This window comes from Trachymyrmex cornetzi, unplaced genomic scaffold (genome assembly GCF_001594075.2).
Source record: "Trachymyrmex cornetzi isolate Tcor2-1 unplaced genomic scaffold, Tcor1.1 scaffold248, whole genome shotgun sequence".
Lineage (NCBI taxonomy): Eukaryota > Metazoa > Arthropoda > Insecta > Hymenoptera > Formicidae > Trachymyrmex > Trachymyrmex cornetzi.
In genome coordinates, this window is record NW_017297144.1 from 1,156,311 (window position 1) to 1,177,717 (window position 21,407).

Here is a 21,407-nt window from a genome sequence, read left to right on the forward strand (position 1 = left end):
TTGGTCTTCAGCCGGTCGTTCTCTTCTTCGCTACTCGTAATTTTTAGTATAGCCGCACGAGTGTAGGGAGGGGTAGGATTAAAGAATAAGAAGGGGAAAGCAGAGTTCGTTTATGTGACCTCATCAGCTACCCTCGACGAAAAGAGAAAGAAAACTGAGAAAGAGGGAGAAATGAGAGCAAGACAAGAAGATGGAAGCCGCGTCGCCGACCGTAGCATCCCTCAAGGATTATGAGGCCAATCCTGCGGCTAATTTGCGAGCTCTCGAATTCTCAAACCCCTCTACCATCTCTTGACTTCATCCAAACCGCTCTTTGGTCTCCCTTCTAACTATTTTATCGTTGTTTCTTTCGCCTAACTCGGAAAGGAAATCTCTTCTCTTGTCATATATTAATGTCATTTCATTTCTTAATAAACACAGAATTTGTTCAGGAGATTCTAGTTGTTTGTAATCTTAACATCTCAAAAGATTTTTGAATAATTTTATAGCTATATCTCTATATAAATTTGATTCATATATCATTAATTTGTATTTGTAATCTATTAATGTAACAAGTTTATGTATTTTTATCCTGTAGTAATCCATTCACAAACGCAAATTATGTATATCTATTCGAGGAATGTATAAGCAATGAGTTACCGCATACCTCACTGACATTTATGACATATGTTTTAGCAACTACGTATTTTTGTAGGAAAAGTTACGCTTACGAGATACCACTTACATCCGCAGCTGTGAATGAATAATTAATAGGAACGACGCGGTGACGTTCTTATACAACCGGCACGCTCTACGCGCGTTTGTTACAATCCGATTCAGCGGCGGAGGGCATTTTTGGTTCTTATCAATCGCATCCAACAATCTAACCATCCTGGCCAACATTATCTACGGCGAAACGTCCGGCAGCCGTATGGAAATAGAATAGTTAGGCATATCCTAGCTACGGCTGATAGCAGAACCGCGCGGCTCTCCCTCTCACTGTCTCTCTCCCTGTTTCTATCTTTCCCCTTTTCCTCCTTCCTCTCTCTCTCTTTCTCTTTCTACCTATAACTTCCTCTCTCTCTTTCTCTTTCTCTTCCACAAGCTCTCCGTTATTATTCAGGAACTTTGCTGACAGCTCTCCGGATAGGCAGATAAGAACGTCCTCTGAATGCCAAAGCATACACAATGCTCCTTTGGAGCGACATGTACCCACATCTCGTGGATACTTTTCGTGTACACGATCGTGTGGGAATGCAAAGGGCAATGTTTAGCTCGAGTTATATCGCGTCACATTCGCGATGGTCATAAACGATTCTAAATTTCCTTCGATCGTTCGCAATTTGTCGACTGTCACCCATCCGCAGCTCGTTTGCTACCACATAACTCGCGTCAGGATTTATTCCCTCTTATCGCTTATTAAATTATAATAATAATAACTCATTGAGAGTAACTCATTGCATGCATATTTTTGTATTACATTGTATTTCTCAAAAATACGACGAAAAATATTTTCGCGCAATTTTAAAATATTCTTTTATAATTTCAATTATTTTCGCGAAACTAAAGGTTGTGGCACATAGAAAAACTTAAGATGTAAGACTTAAAGTAGTAAGCGAATTGACCAATCATTGTAAAGACCATAAGACCATAACGTAAGTGATAGTGAATCTAACATGTTGATTTCCTTACTACTTAAGTTTTATAGGTCTTAAATTTTTCTATGTGCCATGGGCTTTATGCCTATGGCACATGATGCATGTTTTCTTGATGGATTGCTTTTAGTAAATTACTAGAAATTCTGCGTTCTATGTAGTCCAGTTTTAGCAATTTATTAAAACGCAAGCAATCCAGCAGGAAAAAAGCATAGTGTGTAAGCTTAACTACCCTTTTAACTACACTTCAAATTAATTGCTATGTTGTTCTTATTAACCATAATTGTTGTTTTTCATTTCTCGAAAAAATATTGTTTAGATATACATTAAAATATTTTAAGAAGTTAAAATTAATTTTAATAAAACGACAGCAAATCAATATCATCGGGCATGTTTCATAGCAAAAAATTTAATATATATGTCGATAAAGCTAATTTTAAAACTGGCCATTTTTCATAACGTTTAATACGAATGGTGTGATCTAAATTGCCTGCGCGCGGCCTGACAAATTAAGATCAGATAAAGGGATGATCCTCCGGGCTGCTGACTTTCAGATTTTCATAAGAAGTTACTTCCTCTTCTCTTCTCCGTTGCCATTTCACTGTTCCCTCTTAGTTCTTCATACTCTTCGGCCCAGCAGCAATTTTCTTATCCGATCGACCAATCTGCTCTTTTCTCCCTTTCTTCCGATTGAAGATTTTCGATGTTCATATGAATAAACGAAATTCCAGGAAACTAGTTGTTTTGCACGTTAAATTTGATATTTAATAAAATAAAATATGTATTTGCAAGAGTTTAAAACGATTGAAAAAAATTATTTATAAATAACAGTAAAAAAATAATATTTTACAAAATACAGTATTAAACACATATTAAAAAATAAATGTTTTTAATTTCTAACATAATATACTTATTAAAATTAAAATCTGATTAAATTGAAAAGCCAGTTAACGCGATGACTTTATTAATTTTAAGATATTTTATGCATACTCTACTCTCTAAATTCTTTAAAGTAAAATCTAATTTTAAAGAGTGGAAACTGAACGAATCTTGAGAAAGAATGGCTTAATTTTCAATATTTAAGAGTGACAATTCGCTTTAAAAGAAAGTACCTTATTCTTCACCACTTGTATTTGAATCTATGGTACAGAATATTTTTTTCCTGCTGAATTGCCTGCACACATTTTACTAAATTACTATTATAATTAGAATCGCATCACGCAGAACGCGGAATGTCTAGTAATTTACTAAACGCAAACAATTAAAAAAAAAATCGTATGGTGTATGTAATTGCGTAACGCATCGAAACAAGATAATTTTTTTTTGCGCCCTTTGTGATCTGCAAGTGCTCATCACTTTTAATAGACTTATATTCGACGATATAACGTCAATCCACTCACCTTCGATCGTGAGATACATGAATTGTGTTTTGCCCGATGACGCAGTTGAATCTGCACGACATTCGCGGATACCAATGGCACTCGAAACAAGCTCCATAAATCCTTGTCTGCTCCGGCGTTGCTTCCTGAGTCGCAGCTCGGTTCGGAAGGCGGAGCCCGATAACGATAACGAGAAGGATAACGGTAGGTAGATACCTATATAGCGCGGGGATAAGAAGAGGCTGCTGCGGCAAAGTCTAGATTCGATGTTTTGCGAATGAACGTCGACCCGGATGGATCCTTGTAAGACGTTTTAATTGGACAAATCCGCCTATCCTCATTAAATCCGGGACCCCCCCGGCGGGCCCACCAGGACGACAGGTCCTGTGCGCGTGTCGTAGATGACAACGATATCCCCTTGGCATCATCTTTGCGCATTGCTACGTACTTAAACGCAAAAGTCTTCCATTTTGCTACGCAATCAAAGTGCGTCTCGAAAATCCGCGCTTTACTATAAGAATCCAATCCTGCTCAATAATCCTCAATTTACCCTATACGAGTCTGTTAGCAGAATACTTATAATACAAGTATCCTAATGACGATTATCTGCTCATTAAAACGTGCTATCAATGGAAGTGGAAATTTAATGATACGAAATAAGTTTTCCTTCCGTAACGCAAAAAAGATATATTATACCGTCAATGAAAATACGCGTAACGAAAGAGATTGGCTATCTTTGTATTCAGCGGATATTTTTTTACTACACATCAATTGTGCTTCCGTTTCATCCGGTCTTCTCTTTGTCATTCCCTGCCGTATCCGCAGTCTTACTGTCCCTGAAACTCTCGCGAACGACGCGAAACGCGAGTAGCGCCGTAGACAGATAGTACGCCGCTTTTAGAGAAAGACTCATTGACTATTGTGACGTTTGAGTTAGGGTTGACTCGATGACAGCTCGGCTGTCTTATCTTAGCTGCGAGATTTCGGTCGGGGCGGCTGCTTTGTGCATTCGTATACTTGGAGACAGTATCGTTGTGCGCGCTTCTATTACACACGCGTGTGAACACATCGTCTCGTCCATTTAGACATATATATGTTATTACAAGCTCTATGAAACTCACGAAACACCATTTGGCGATTTATTGTACTCGTCCGAGACGAACGGATGAATCGCTCTTAAAGCTCTTACCTCTCAGTTGATTCTTCTTCTTGTGAAACGACGAGCTGCAAAATTCATAGCAATTCTTTGAAAAAGAAGTTTGTCGTATGTTTCCCTGATGAAAAAATAATAAAAATGAAATATTTCGTTAATTAAAAAAAAAATAAACTCAATAATAAACTTGAAAAAATATTAGAAAAAAATTATAATAAATTAATATAATATTTATAGGTTTGTAGACGATCCATATTTATTTCTATTCTTCCAATATTGCCTTATATTGAAGTCATCAATAATCAAAACATAAATTAATCATAAATATTAATCGTCTGAAAATACTATCATTTTTATATTAATACGTTGAGCCAATTAATTTGTACTTGGCGCAGAGGGCAGATACTTAATAATATTGTTTTATCGTGACGTATACTTTTTATTTGACATCACCTCGTATTTACACTCATGAAAGTCCATAATAATTATATTAATTGTTACGTGATAATTACAATGAATGTGCGGCCGGTAAACGTTTAAAACCGCGTGTCAACGATAGTAAGGAGTAACAAGTCGGTTAACGATTTCCTTTTATTTCCGTGCTGCGAAGGCCAGGCCTCTCTCGCGCTTCTCTAGTCAATGTTATTTAAGGAAATTAACTAGTCGGCGTGATATGGATGCTGTTGCGGCGACTCGCCCTCGAACAGAGCCATCTTCAGCCGCTTATTCTTGGCTCTGCGGTTCTTGAACCAGAATTGCACGTTCTTCGGCTCCAGACGTGGAAACTTCTGGCGATAGGGCATCTTGTTCAGCTCCTCCGTGTACGACAGAATGAGCTATGGACCGATCGTAAAATCGTTTTTTTTTTTTAGCGAATTTCCCGTAAAAAGTGGAAGTTAAAAATTTCCTACAGCAACTTTTAGGCTTCAGCTACTTTGAGGCGCCATATTAATTGTATGACTTTAAAGATGAGAAATAACATGCAATAAATTAATTGCTACGTACAGTTTTACCTTTTTTAGTTTTCTTTTAAAAACATAATAATTTCGTAATTCTGAAATTTGTAAAATATACAAACTGAGATATCTGTTCAACGGCGGTATTTGACAACTGAAAAAGATGTATCAATATTTTTGAAATTCAGGAATTATTTTATATTTCTACGTAACATATCGAATAGATGGTTCAGTTTTTTTGTCGTATATTTTGCAGATTTGACAATTAGGAACTTATTATATTTTTATAAGGGAAAATAAAAAATAAAGCTATACGTAGCAATTAATTTATTGCATTTCTCGCCTTTGACATTACACAAGTGATATTGTCTCGAGACAGATCAAGCTTTTAATGAAATTATTTAAAAAAATTCTAAGCAAGGAAGTTTAAATGTCAACTAATTATACATTCCTTACTAATTCATGAAATTAACATAAAATAGAATGTGCTTCCGTGTATAAATGTTTTGATGTAGGAAATATTTGGAATGAATAAAATTTGATTTATGACTGAAATATTTTGTTCCGAGTGTAAATTATATCTACACATATGCTATTATAATCCATAGAAATTTCTCATAACATGCTAATATCGCCATCGAATGAAGGACAAATTAGTGCGATAACGACATATATGTACGATCGATTTATACATACCGCGTGACTTGGATGAGTGCTCCGCTTAAACCAATACTCTAATCTCGGCACTTCCGTCACGGGATCGATGAACGTCCGGTTCCTCTTCCTTCTCTCGTCGGCTAGCATGCTGGTGGGACAACCGGCAGGTCCGCGCGGCGGCAGATAATGCGACATATACATTATACCGTGACCGAACATGGGGCTGGGTACCAAGGAAAATCCTGGCGGAATGGGGCCCGTATGCCTGGTCTCGTCGTCCTCGGAACCAGAGGAAACCCTCGCGTCCTCTTGCTTTACCGAGGCTGGAGCAGATGTCGGCGGTTGTTGCTGATCCTCGGGTCTTGTAGTCAAGGACAATGGACCGACAGGTGGACTACTCGGTGGACAGGGTGACCCCGATGTCGACTGAAAGCAGCGATTAAGAACCTCATCTCTTTTGGGTTTTAGGATCCATCAAATATCACAAGCATTAAGATCTTATGTAGAAATTTCCGAAAATCGCAATTTTTATTTTTTGCTATTTGCCATTTGATTTCCGTTTCTTTCGAAAAGATATTAGGTGCCTCCTAATATTAATTTAATATTACAATTTTCAATTCTTTCACAAAACGGTATGTACCTGATGCCTAGTGTCCTCCTCTTCGTCCGTGCAGTCCTCGCTAACGATGCTGGCGCCCCTCGGGCTAAGCCCAGGTGGACTGCAGCCATTCATGCTGGCTCTCTTCTGCGCTGCCCTGGCGTTCTTGAACCAGTACACGACATTATTCGCGTCCAGTGGTTTCCTGCCACGGCGCGACTCTAGAGAGTTCAATTCCGCGACATAATGCTGTATTTGTTCGCGCGACGGATGTTGATTCTCAGCAAACCAACGCTGGAGACGCGGCAACTCGAGCTCCGAGTCAAAGCTGGTCCTCATCCTGGTCTTGTGCGAATACTGAAGAAGTGCCGGATGAGCGTGTGATGATGGTGATTGGAAGTTGGTGCTATTGGATTTATACCTAGACCTATCTGTTGTTGCTGCAGCCACGTTTCGAAATTTCTCTTTGTCTCTTCTGACAGGTCGTTGCCACCTCGGCAGAGGGATAGCAGGGTCATCTACAAGAAGAAAACATGATCTTTTTTCAAAGAACCTTACTATTGTAGTAGCTGCTATTAAAAATTTTTTATTAAAAAGACTATTAATCACGTAGTCGTAAGCGCAATGCAATCCTTCGTATCACGTTATATTGTTTTTGAGATAAGTAAGAGATACCGAAATCGAAACCAAATTACCAAGACAAATTTATTACGTGAATTCAAATTCTTTCGACAATCGATTTCTCTTTGGCTGGTTGTTAACGTGGGCAAGCGTTACGAAGTGACGTCATTCAGCATCATCGTCGTCATGGTATTAAGATGACAGATTACGGAAAATTTCGCTCAGGAAATGGTACGCACATCTTATCTGGCCGATGATTTATAAGAACAAATATATCTTCGGGCTGGAAGATCAGGCGCTTGACGCCACTTTAATAACGCGGTAATCCGTCGCGTATCCCTGGCACCTTGGTAGCGTCAGATACTACCAAGACGACAATTATCCGGCCGCCAGCGGCTTCTCGCTAGTCACCTCCTCGAATTCTCATCCGCCTCAGTTTTACGACACCGCACTTAATCACTCCAGGTAGGCAGGTGAGGCGCGAGTCTTGACAGGCGTTCTTAAGATTTCAGAAATCGTTCGGCAAACAGTGGTACACCGTCGAAAGCGGGGCGGCCGGCTTATCTGACAACATTGCACCGCAATTCGAAAGTCTGATTTACACGTATTTATTATTTAGAGTAATTGTGCACAGTAATCGGCTGATCCATAGAACGGTGGTAAATCAATCGCGGTCCTGAGATCCAGAGATCAAACAATCCGCGAGATTGCAGTAAGTTCGCGAAATTCGTGACGCGTATATCAAAAATTATCGCTATGACTTTCGCACATTATCTTTGAAAATATCACAATTATCAACGTTTTGAACGTCCATAATTCTGATGTTATCCTATCTCTCTCAACTATTATATATAAAAATTGTCCGTAACTAATTTTTTTCTATAAAGGTACACTGCTATATTTATCGCCATTCTTATATAACTTTATCACGAATTTTATTTCGTTAAATAAATGTGGACGCTATAATGAACAAATCTTTATCAAAGCCAACGTAATCTTTCTTTTTACATAAATATATATGTGCATGTATTTATAAAAAGGTAAACCAGATTTTGGGATGTACGTAAAAAATTTTGCAAAAATATATAGTAAATAAATCACAAATGCCGCTGCCGCGCTATAAATACAGTTAAGCCCTAATCCTGATATATCAGACCGACGTCTGTTAACATCACTGTTCTACATTTCAAGCTAAATAAGATTCAAAACAGATTTTGTTGCTTTTTATTGTCTGAAATCGCGTTGACACTGATGATTTATATTTGCCGATCCCAATTAATGCGAATTTCACGCCCGAGCCCCTTGAAAAGTATTTATTACCTTTCCGAAACTTTCCATTATCCTGAAAGAAATACGAGCACCAAGTACTTTTCAAAAATCATGCTTTAATGCTCTTCGTTTGTATGACTTTGCATGTTTAAAATTCTAATCACTCTGTAACGAAAGCAATTTTGATATATCCGAATGCCACAAATTGTGCACTTCATCTGAGTCACGGATACCAGAGATAACTGGTACCAATCTCATGATAAATATTGTTGCACCAAGATAAAAGCAAATTAAATTTACGAAACGCAGAAAATAATAATTTTTTTGTCATTTATTATGGCTTTATTAATAAGCATTTAATTTGAACCTTTATCTCTAATTTTACTTCAAATTTAATATTGAAGAGAATTAATAAAAGCGTTTTCCAGATAATATCTCAATTCAATTCTCTCTTTAGAGAAAAAAGAAAGATCCCTTATATTTGCAAAAAAATTCGTAGCTAACGAAAAATCTCTGAACCTTTAAATTTCTTCACAATGATGAAATATAAGAGATAGAATAATTTAGAATCTTCCGAAAAAGATGCCATTGTCGAGGAATATCATACGTAAAGGGAAGCGAGGAAGGGAGATGCTTGGCAGCACGTCTTCGTGCATCATCGTCAGATTAAGCCAAATCTATGCGAGAGACGTCGGTTCTCCATCACAGCGGTTCGCCATTAGCCGTCGGGCTACGAAACTCAAGCAGGAAACGTTTGCCAGGGAAAATTGGTAATCATAGACCACCGTGAGCGGCATTAAAGTTCGGGGATGGGCGGGTAGCGGGATCTTCAAAGAGAGTGCACTTAGATAATGCCGGCTCGGAGGAGGCAGGGTACTTCTCCTCTCTCCCCCGATACCGATATCGAGGGGCTTTTGATGAAGGCTGCGAATTTGGTTGAGTAAAGGGTAATCCTATCACACGCTACGAGATCTTCCGCTGTCGGAAGGGCACGTTGCGCGTGTGGACCAACCCGAAAAATCGCGCGTCTATTTCAATCTTCGGAGAACGAAGTCTTCGAACGAAGGGAGAAAATCGCGCGCGCGACCGGGATAAACTTCTCGAGAAGTCATTGCGGAAAGAAATTTCACCTAGTTAGCTGGAACAGTCGGGATTACTTTAATCAGTTTTGTTGCTGGAGACAAAGATTGAGTGAGAGCCACTAGTTCACGCAACGTTAATACAATTTGTAAAATCATTTATGCAACATTGTTAAATCGTCAGCGAAATATTGACATTGTGATAAAATTCTTAGAAGTTAATTGCTGTTGTCTATTTCATTATTAAGATCTTGATTAAGATGTAGTTTCAGAAAAATCTGTTTTTGCTATTTTAGGAAAGAGATAAATCAATTACAAATTTACATAATTAAAAATTAACTAAAAATTTGCGTGATTAAAATAATGAACATTACAAAGTAAAATATTTCAGAGTAAGATGAATATTCCAGAGTAAGATGATCGGAATTCGAGAAAACTTCATTATTCGAACGTCTCGATTCGCGAGGGAATGAAAGCTACCAAAAGCGCGGTGACTTCTCTCGACTAGTGATTCGAAACCAAGAAAGCATTTATTCAAGGTGAGGATCAGCGAGCCGCGAGCAAGAATTTACCGAAGATTACCACTTGTCGTTCTTACGGGAGGTACAAGAATACCGAGCCGGAGGACTTCTTAATGAGATTAAGTGCCCCGACGACAAACACTCTTTGGCTAGATTTACATTTTATACATTTTTAAGCGGTTGTCTTACTACTATATTCCTTGCTCCGATCTCGTCTTGAATAGTCCTTAAATTTTCTCGGTATACCGCGCCATTATTTAACCTCATTCTTTAAATAAACGCACAATACAGATATATATATTTTTTCTTTTTCTTTGATCTTTTTTTGGTACTTTTATTTTTACTAGCACCGAGATATGGACGAAAATAAAGAAAGCATAATACGCCAGATGCGAAAGATAGGAATTATATTGTTGAAGGATCTAAAATTTTGCTGGATACAGATCTGAAAATAATTTTGTTGGATTATCAAAATAATTATATTTAAAATTAAAACAATTATAAGCAATGGCAAAAATTATGATAGTCTAACAACCAGTTTGAATTTCTAATAAAATTATTTTGATGGTCTAACTAAATTATTTTCAGATCTATATCCAGTAAAATTTTAAACCTTTCAGCAAAATTGTTCTTTCCATTATTCAGAATAAACTTATAGGTTTTGTTAAATATACATAAGTATGTTTCGTCTAATAAGTATACTATATCCATTATAAATGTTTGACACACGCATACACACGCATACACACACACACACACACACACAATATAATAAGAAATATAATTAAATTAAATTAAATATGGTACAACACTGTGTGCATTCCTTTTTCCAAATATTAGTTGAAAAATGTAAATTTCGATACCTAAAAGCTTTCGAGATACTTTACCTCGTCCAAAGGGCACCCGGCGGAGACGAGAAGCGTGTGGCTGTGCAACAAGAGCAACCTCAGCAATTTATTTCTAACTTCAGCTGCCGGACTGGGAGGTGGCGGCCTGGACCTGTACACCTGAATCTTCAGAGTCGCCACCGACGTCAATTCGGCCAAAATATCTCCTACTGTCAATAGTGGTCCATCGGCAACTTTCTCCATCGGCAAAGGCTTCCAGTTACGTATAACGATGCTCCCTCTAGCACTTGGTATCAGATCGCTGGAGTATCCCAGACGAACAAGTGCCTCGCCCACCAAATCCTGTCAGCAAAAAACAAAACTACTATCAAGATATATTTTCATATCCAGATACTTATAATAATTTTAGTCAAAGAAATTCTCTTCTTTCTTAAAACTTTTTTATTTGTATGAAAATAGTGCATCCCGTCCTTAGAGAAGGCTTTAATCTTTTTTCTTTTAAATTTATTTTGACGTTTGTTATTTTATATAAATAGTAAATTGCTCATCGCCACCACGAAAATTTAATTCTTTAACATAGCAAATTATACTTTAAATAAGTTTTTCGATTTTTTAACTGCAATCGTTTATGATATATCAATAGATAGTAAAAATGTATAAAAATATATATAATAAAAGAAAATTATTCTTACCTGAAAGGGCATAGCTACGGGAATAATAACGTAAGAGTCCGTCTCCACTTGGGGACTTCGCCATTTTTCACGGCTGTTGCTCACATGGCTTTCCACAATATTGTGAATCGTCTCCACCACACAATGAACCGGTAGATTTTTCGCTGCGACAGACAAAAGCGTTTGCATGAAGTAACGTACTCGACAATCCGTTCTCATTATGGATAACAATAGAGTAACGAATTTGCTATGGGTAACAAATTAGCTAACAATTGTGTCATTTACGACTTATAATTTAATTATATGTAACGGATAAAAGCTTTCATAAAAATTCGTAACAAATTCCATATTCGTCTTTGAAATTTCAACCAAGTACAAGATATGTAATTTTTCATACAATTACATCGGTTTTTAATTAAGAAAATTTTTAATTTCTACCACGTAATTGCTTTATTTTTTTTTTCAATTTCGATTACAAGTTTTTTTCACGAAAATCCCTACTTTTTTCTGACTGTTTTGTCTTTAAATCATCGCATATAAATTATTTGATGATTTCTCGAAAACTTGTTGTAGTAAATCTGATTAATTTAATTCGAAAGCTAAAGAGGGTGAGAGAGATATTTCCACGAAGGCTTCGTGAGTTCACGAGTGCCTCAAATCATCTCGTAGCTTCAGTTGAAGCATTAGTTTCTGTACATCCGGCTGACAATAGGTATAGTCTTCGGCGTTTCGGCATCCAAATTCGAGGGGTAGGATGATTCGCGGTACGCGCATTGAAGATCGCCGAGAGAAGACTGAGAGAGAAAGAGAGTTACGCGAAGCGCAAAAGGAAGAGAGAGAAGTTTAACTCCGGCGCTAAGCATATGCAGATCCACTCGTCTATCCCGAGACAATGGGACCTGTGCGATGGCACAATAGCTGCGATCCTTGTGTAACCCTGACTTAAGTCCAAGAGTCTATCCCACTCCAGGTCATAATCCCAGACTTCTGCGAAACCGAGGAAATGGAGTGCGAGAAGGAAGGGAGAGGGATGGTAAAAGAAAGACTAGGTAGAGCAGGGAAGGAAGAGGGGAAAGTTCCGCCCGCACAATTCCACTGGTTGTATGGTGCCTGTATTTATCCGTTAAAGGGAATCACCAAATTCTCGATGAGATTATTGAACTTGCTGTTTACTGATATACTCGTATATATCCCGCATTGTTCGGAATGCAGAAGTATATTTTTGTTACGATATCAGTAGACCAATCGACGTCAAGTGCGTCTACATAAAATGTGTTTGTAATAAAGATATTGAAAAAATGCCAACACAATGGCTAAAGAAATACAAATTTAACTATTACAGATACTTTAACAGTGTATATTTTGTAACTTTAACAGAAATTTAGTTTAAAATTAGAAATAAGAAACAATAAACGGCAATGAAAGTCAAGCGCAATAATTGGAGCGCAAATTAAGTATTTATTGTTTTTTTTTAATTCATTCTAGAATCTAAATGTTTCGAGCCATTCATTCTGAGCCATTACCAAGGAGCAAATTTAATTAATTATACATGATCAGTATGATTATTTTCTCAAGCCAAATTAGAATGTAATGGATGTATTTCTCACATTGGTTGTAAGACCAAGTAGGTTTTTGAATCCAAAAGGAGTCAAGATTACAATTAAAAGCCATGAGTAATCACATTAACCAAATAAATAAAAATTGACGTTTAAACATTATTCAATATTTTTGCCGCACGATTATCTGTGACGAGTGCAAAATCAGCTATATAACAAAGTGATGATAATTTAGTTTAACATTTAATTATGATAAAATATTCAAAGTGCTAAAGTTTCAAGTTTTATTGCAGTAAAAAGCAATAATTTCATTTTCGTTTGGAAAAAGTTCAACTTGAAATTCATAGAGACGACTATAATAGTAATATAATAGTAATAATATTTCTATAATAGAATAATAGATTAAATTTTTCCTACAAATTTATTTATAAGAGTAAATTGATATTGAAATTATACTTGTTACGAACATGATAATCAAAGTACAATATGGATTGTATCCGAATTGATAGATAGGTCGAATGTCTCTTGATGCAAGGCGTTAAGTCCCCGTCAAAGATGACCAACAAAGGATTTACTGCCGGCGGCATGATATTAGGTATTAATGGCCGAAACTTCCATCTAATACGCCGGACATCATAGAACCCATTCCCTACGTTGCATAAGACAGGTCGTATCTGGCGGGTCCGAAGGCTGACCAACGTCCACCTTAATCTAGGGACGTATAGTTTTCATTAAGGCGCCCCCCGTCCTTGCGTCGTCTTTGTACCGGGATCAGCTGGTTTAAGGTGGGCTTTTACGCCGCAGGATTTAATCGCAGAGACATCGTATTACTCGCTCTGTTTATTACCGACGCGTTGTCTTGACACAACTCTGTGTCGATACACTCGTTGTTTGATCATAAAAATGTCCGTTTAAGATTTATTATACAATTTAAAATCGTTCTTTCATAAACTGAAGTATGTACTCATTGTGGGGAGAATTAATTGAGCTTCCATTTTTATTTAGAAATAAAATCGAGAGACTGGTTATAAAAATATATAACTTCTATATAATATATTAATGATAATCAAATAAAATTCAAAATGCATTTCTTAAAAAAAAAAAAAAAAAAATTGTTTTATTAATTTTTACACTCACAACAAAACACGTTAAAAATTTATCATAAGGAATGCGAAAAAAGAAATGTAAGAGTAACTACTCATCCGCGAAATCTTTAATCTCTACAACCGCAAAGACATTTCTCATTTCTGGTGCAGAACCTATCGGGCTTCCGGTTATCTTCCCGCACGACGGAAGCGTCATGCCGTTTCGTCTTTGACAGCTCTCGTCGAAAGATAAGATTCATCCGAAGGGCAACCCTTGAAGAAGCGAAACCAGTTTCTCTCGATGGCTCTTTTTCATCACGACGGCTTCGTCTTGCATTTCGCGTTAGCGATTCCTCGTATTGTTAAGTCTTGCCGCAGTAACATCTATTTATCACTAACTTGATATACGCTATTCTCTTTTATGATAGTATGTATTCAAAATTACAAATTATCGACAATATTTGGAAATAGCTAATTATAAAATGATAAATTCCATTAAAGTTAAGCATTCAACAAACTAAAAAAATTAAGTCAGACAGTAAAAGAAATTATAAATAGATGTGTAACAATTATTAAAATTCTCCATCAAAGATATTAAAAAATATATTTAAGAAATATTATACTGAAAACAAAATAGTTTGCAAAATTAAAGAATAAAGCTTCCTATACATTTTGTCTTTTTCTTTCCGCTTTGAAATCCGCTTTTGTGGCCAAACGCATCGGACTCGTAGAGTGATTATGGGAGGCACAACTTTGCAAATTAACAGAACGCTTAGTTCTGCACCGAGGCGGTGGTGCAGATACAAGATAAAAAGTTGGAACATATTTTTCGGCACCCTGCTATCGCACACTCCGCACCGCCGCGATAATGGCCGCGTTCGGCACGGAAAACGCGATTTGAAGGGGGTGCGGCCAAAGAATCATCGCCGAATATTTCTTTCCACGTCTCTTCACGACCCTCGTTTTCTGCGCGCGAGATGATTACCAGTGCGTTCCGAGATTACCGAGGATCTTTCTAAATCACTGACGGGAAAAGTACACGCCATTTAGATTCATCGACAGTGACGTTTCCGTAGCTGTATCGGTGTGCTCGGATACGATTAAGCAGAGCGACGAAGGAGAAGGAGAACAAAATGAATTTAATTTCTTGGAGACTTAAAACGGGGGAGGCGAATTTAAATTTTTTATTTAGATATTTAACACTTAAATTAAATTTAAGTGTTTAAATTAGGAGAAAGAAGAGTCATAATCCGTTCAAATGCTTGACTTTAATACTCTCGTGAGTTGTGAAATGAGTAAATTTAAAAATCTATAAGTAATTTACGTAACGTTATATGTAGTTAAAGATATCACAAAAATTTTTAAGCATTTCCAAGTACAGTCTATATACATACATCAGCTACTTTAATAAACAGAGTTGCACTCGTGCTTATCGAGATAAAAGATATATAAGTTGTTAAAGTATATAAGAAAATTATCGCTTGTCTGACATCTCCATCTGAAATACCACAACTGAATGAGCGCGAACTCAGTGCATCGCAAGGACCGTTAGTCCTAAGGTTTCTTCTGCGTCTTGATGACTCGGTAATCCAAGACGACTCGACTTAATCTCTCGAAATCGAATCAGGTTACGAAGCCACGTTTAAATCGTCCGAATACTATTCTTCTGGGCTGACCTGCGCCTGTTCATTGCGGCTGATCAGTGCCCACGGTCGAAGAATCCAATTTGCAGTTTGCATGTCCAAAGAAATGAATTGTGCCACCGGGATATCTAAGCCCAGCTGTGCGGCATGCGGCGGAATTCGCAATCCCTGGAAGTCGGCTGCTTCCGTCCTCGGAACTTAGCCTAAGCGTGTGCACCAGAAGGAAAGTGTGGGTGGTTTCGGTATCTGGGGCTGATCCGGCGGATGTCGGTCTTTACAGATAAGCGACCGGCTCTTTCGAAGTCTTTATCTGCGACACCCGTTCTCTTTCTCCCCCTTCCCCTCTCTTTCCCTTCTCATACTTCCCCTCCTGCTCTTCCACATCTTTTTATTATTTTCCTCTTACTAACGAGCTGTTCGGTTTATTCCAGTCATCCAAGTTCTCGGATTAATGTTCGCTGAGATTTTACTATCGCGTCTGTCCCATGTAACATTACGTTTAATTGATTAATCTTATCGACTGGTTCTTGTTTGTCATGTATTTATGATTAATCGATCGAAAATACTAGATACTGATAGCCTCCAACTTTTACAAGCGTTGTATGTTTCGCGCATGCAAAGCATGCTATTGTTCGTAAACTCGCGTGCAATTTAAGCTCTTTTGATGTTGCTAAGCTTGTCCGTTGAAAACAACGGATAAGATATAATGAGATAACCTTACAACTAGTGCTTATAAGATCACCGACCACGCGACGAAACCTTCTAAATCTAAATGTTAACTGATTCATAGCGACTAGATCACGCATCGTCGCCAACGAAGTATCTTAATAGCATCCATATCTCACTTCGCATTTGTGTGAACTGACATACCTAGATAGTTCGCAAAGAATACAAGATCAACAGTATTTTCATTTTTTATTTCAGCTGGATTATTCTATATCTCTTAATGTAAATTTCGTTATCACTATAACGCTGCTGCGCAGCAACATTACAACGATAACGAAATTTGCATTAAGAGTTACAGAATAAGCCTGCGGCTATTGAAATGAAATAAATTAAACTCTTACGACTTCTAAAATTGATATACGTACAATTAACTTAATTGATAATAAAAAAAAGTTAGAATTTTATTATTTATACCCTCCGAAGTTGTCGAAATATAATACTGTTGTTAAGATCTTTTACTGCGACTCGTTACAATTTGTTCTAAAATCTTCAATACTTTATCCTTTCAACTATCAAGAAAGTTCATAAGGCTGAGATAACAGCGTCTAAATTAAGAAACGGTTAGAAGATTAGTCCTAAGAAAAAAACGTACATCTTCATTCATCGAGAATGGATTTGGTCGATCCCTTCGGCGAGGAACCCGATCGAGGTGATCGCCGGTTCGGCGAACGTACCATCGCTCGCTGGAAGCAAGGGTGAAAACTTGCCCTAAGATGCTTAGAGGGTAAGCTCTTATACAACGTGGAGAATAAGAGAAGGGTGTAGTTCTCCGATACTTTACCGTCGCATTCTCTGTCTGCGCTCTTCACGCATACGCGCGTTATGCGCGTACACGCGCGACCGCGCGACTCGCACGCACACGCGTGATCGGTACGTGTGTGCGTTTTGTGTGCGTGCGGGCAGACGCACCACCGTGTGCCCCGCGTGTGCGGAAGATTAAAATTACTTCGGTAAACTGCCTCGCGGGACGAAAGGGGTGGTGGCGCGAAACGGGCCCCCGAAGAGGGCGAACGTCTCGTAAATTTCTCGGCTAAGGAGCTTAATTTGGATTTTCGGTAACGAGTTATTGTGAACGCCAACTCATTGGGGGATGATTTAGGTGGCACCAAGGACAGGTTCCGGTCGTCTATTACCGCCGCGCGATAGACGGATTATTCCTTGGATTCTGAAGAGTAATATCTAGAAACTTCTTATCACTGCCAGGACGCATAACCGCCTGTCACTCTGAAAAGTTTCCCGGGCGGAAGTCGTGGTGGTAGGGGACCATGAACGCTACCACCGAAGCGCCCAATCTTCCAAATATTAACGCCCGGAATCAGGAGAGACCTATCTTTGTATTAGCATATTTATTGCAGTGAACTTAAGAACTCGTATCACATTCTAGCCGAACTTACGGGAACGAAGAAGGGATAATATTTCAATTTATGTACTTATATATATATATACTTGTTCCGGTAATGATTTGGGGAGGAAGAGAGAGAGAGAGAGAGAAAATCCAATTCTACAATATATTCTATAAATTTGAAATAGGACACGTCACGCTCAATTATATTAAACGCAATCTTAATATTAAAACTACTTATCACTTCATGTTGATTATAAATGCATAGCTTCTCTTTTTTTAATTTCAATATTCCATTAAAGAATTTATTAATCATGGTGCAGTAATTCTAAATTTGAAGCGAAAGGACTTTATCTCTTTCAAATGACGATTTAATCGAAGAAGTTATTTAAGTACAACGGATAATGCAAAATAGACTAAGAATAAATGTGTAATGCAAACTTAAATGTTCCGGATTAACGTGATTTCGGGTATAGTATTTCTACGATGTCGCAATAATGACGAGCGCGAACAAAATAAGAACGAAACAGCGCGCAATGACTCGGTCTGACAAGCTGATTTAGGAACAGGATGGAGTCCTGCGCGAAATCCTCAGAAGGAAGAGAGCTGATCCTTCCGGCGACCGGAGGAGTCCTGCAGAATGACGTAGTAATCCCGGGGGAGAGCCTCGGCCTTAGCCTTAGCTTAAGCCATGAGGGTTTGCATATACGTGGAATGGGGCCGACACTAAGACATCGGGCACATCCACGGCGTGCACGCGTCCTTAAAACACGGATATGCGCGCAACGAGGCACCGGCGCCGCCTAATCCACGAGGGTCTCAAGCAAAACCCGAATTCCCATTGGCTGGAGGAATACTAACGGATTTGGCTATTCCAGTCGCTCTGACCGATCTGAAATATTTAGCTGGATCGACTTGGTCGAGGACAGGTCGAGAAGTGAGATCAAACAAGCTCGCGAGTGTACTCGGCGCGTCAAGGGATTATGGGTGCAAAACATGCTCCTTGAAGCGACTTGCTCGTGTGACTTGCATTTTTCGCGACGATCTGATATAATGAACACCATATTACTGTCATCTTATCAAGCTGGAATCACAAACGTTGAACAGTTTCTTAACGATCGTGTTTACCAACCGTCAATTAATTATGATTTTTATTAATCGATGAACTTTTTGTGCAATTAGAATAAATGACAAGTATAACTAATCGCATCACGTACGGTTTTCTCCCCAAGCTTCAACGGCACTTCGGAGTGCAGGAGTTAATTGAAACACGATTGCTGGATGGTTCTTTTAAACAATGACGGCGTTTTAGTGACATTGTGTTAAGGTTATACGTAATCTTCGACGGTTTCTTCGGGGAGTAACTAAGATCGAAGTGAGGAAGCGAGAGTAGGAGGAGCGGAGAAAACGGCAGCCTCGAGAGCAGAGGATTCGTGATAGAAGGGTGAAGCTTGGGGAAGGGTAAAAGGGGAGGGTTAAAGGGCTCCTTAGCGGAGATCTTAGGCAAATCCAGCGTGAAATCGCATCAGAACATCCCCTTGCCAAAACCACCACTTACTCCTACCATCTTCGCCCGGTATCTGCGGTGTATCCGTCTAAGGAAATTCTTACTCTTACTTCTTCGACCCTGGTCACGAAGGTCGCGGTTAAAATTCGACATCCTGCTACAAGCGTGAGAGTTGCGCCGCAACCCTTTCGAAGAACATCCCCACATTCACACATGGTATTCCCAAATTCGTGTCCTCGTTCGTGACAATAATTAAAAACCACCGTCCAAATCTCCAAATCAAATGAATCCCGATAATAAATAATCAAATTTTAACATAGATACAAGGAAAGAACAATTTCATTGAAATATCTAGAAATTCAGTTAGATATAGATATGAAAATAATTTTGTTGGACCAGCAAAATAATTATGTAGGAAACTCAAGCATGATGAGCAATTCTGCAAAAAGTTTTGACATTCAAGCAATCAGCTTGAGCTCCTCCTACATAATTATGTTGATATTAGCTCAACAAAATTATTTTCGGATCTGTATCTCAGCAGCTGTATTTCGCAATTTGGCTGTCTCATTTTTCGGAGAAATCGATCCTTTCAGATCATCATGATTCCGTCCACGATGAACTTAGAAGTGGTTTATCTCAATCTTCGTCACTCTCCCGGAGGTAGTCAGTTTCTGACGATCTGACAGTTACAAGCGGACAATTACTCAAAGCGGCTCTCTTCCTCTCGTCTTTTCTTCTCTCGTCGTATCTCGTCCCTCCGTTCCGACACATCTCTCTATCCTTCTCGCCGCGATCGCGGGGAATATCCCGAGCTCCGCTCTCTTAATCAAAACACGGAGAGAAGAAAAGACATTAAAAGCCGCGTCGAGACTCGCGTATCTCGCCTCGAAATAGAGTTCTAGCCGACCAGGGAAGATAAGACTCCCCCTTGGAGCTGCTCTCTTTTCCGACGTTCTTATAGGATCGCTCTATATGCGCGCTCTATTATTACAATACATTCAGACACGCCTGCGAGAAGTCGCGTGCGATTTTCGCCCGGTGAGGAGATTATGTCAGACCCCGGCGAAACGGAAAAATGTTTCGGCCCGCGTGATAAACCGTGACAGATCAGCGTAGGGGCCAAGTATAGCATCTTTTTACGCAATTTCCGTACGAGTGAGTCTGCATGACACAACAATAGCACAATGTTCATAAATAACGTCATTAAATATGTTACGTCATTAAACGCAATCTGAAATTCTGTGTTATCGATCAACGTATTATTAAGCCAAATATAGGAAATGTACGTGATATTTCTTGGCATAGAGAAGAGACATTGAAGCACAGTTTCTCTACCATTATCTAATTATACTTCAGCTAATCCTGCTGATATTAAAAGCTACTACATTTCATAATTGGATTTAGTAATAACGCTACCTGTAGTTAGATGAAGTCGCATTGAAGTACGCGGTGTGCTTGCTGATTAAAATAAAATTAGGCGTACATCAGAAACGTACAATTCTTATAGAAGTTAAGAACAATGAAACGGAATATCTCGATCGCATGACGTTTTTCACATGAAATTGAGCGAAGCAACGCGAGACTCGTAAGAGCAATGTTCCGCCGGTCGTTTCGATCTCGTTTAACGATCCGAAGATCCGCAAATCTCTGGTTGCGCGTCCATTCCCGCTCCTGACGACCCGAAATCAACGAGCTCGATGCAACGAACTCGTTCGTACTGAGACGCGATCGTTAAGCCCGGCCACTCACACGCACGATCCCGACTTGCGCTTTCTTACATGCATGACGGGGAACTCGAACTAGATCTCCGTTCGAATACATCCAGGTGAATACATAATGTGTAATCCCCGGGGTATGCGGACTCGGCGTCTTAGGCTAATCTTGTTAGGCCTTGTAAGCCTCCGGCTGACCCTATAGAGCAGACTTTTAATCCCTTAACACGCTACGCATACGGAGATTTTGCATAAGAAAGAAATAGGATTGTCCTGCCTTCGTCGGAGGCGACGAGGCGCGTCTTGCGTTGTCTCGCGCGAAGGGGCTGCTTCCCATTCCGTTTCTATCAGTCGCTGTTCAGCAGCCTGTACTTTTAATTTCTAACTAGTTTTTACAGCCCTAAAAGATTACTGGCCTTTTTGGTTAGGCTCGTCTTAATATGTTCTTCG

At 38.8% G+C, this 21,407-nt stretch overlaps 1 protein-coding gene across 1 annotated transcript in view; it reads right to left on the reverse strand.

Annotated features, from left to right (window-relative positions):
• Window positions 1-4,595: 4,595 nt before the first annotated feature.
• The window catches only part of dve (SATB1_N and homeodomain domain-containing protein dve), a 47,377-nt gene continuing 30,565 nt past the window's right edge, over window positions 4,596-21,407 (reverse strand). The window contains exons 3-8 of the mRNA XM_018507777.1: window positions 11,408-11,550; window positions 10,755-11,057; window positions 6,761-6,895; window positions 6,420-6,728; window positions 5,819-6,205; window positions 4,596-5,002 (exon numbers count right to left, since the gene is read on the reverse strand). Of these exons, the coding sequence (XP_018363279.1) occupies window positions 4,826-5,002; window positions 5,819-6,205; window positions 6,420-6,728; window positions 6,761-6,895; window positions 10,755-11,057; window positions 11,408-11,550 (1,454 nt within the window). The 3' untranslated portion in view covers window positions 4,596-4,825. The remainder of the gene's footprint in view (window positions 5,003-5,818; window positions 6,206-6,419; window positions 6,729-6,760; window positions 6,896-10,754; window positions 11,058-11,407; window positions 11,551-21,407) is intronic.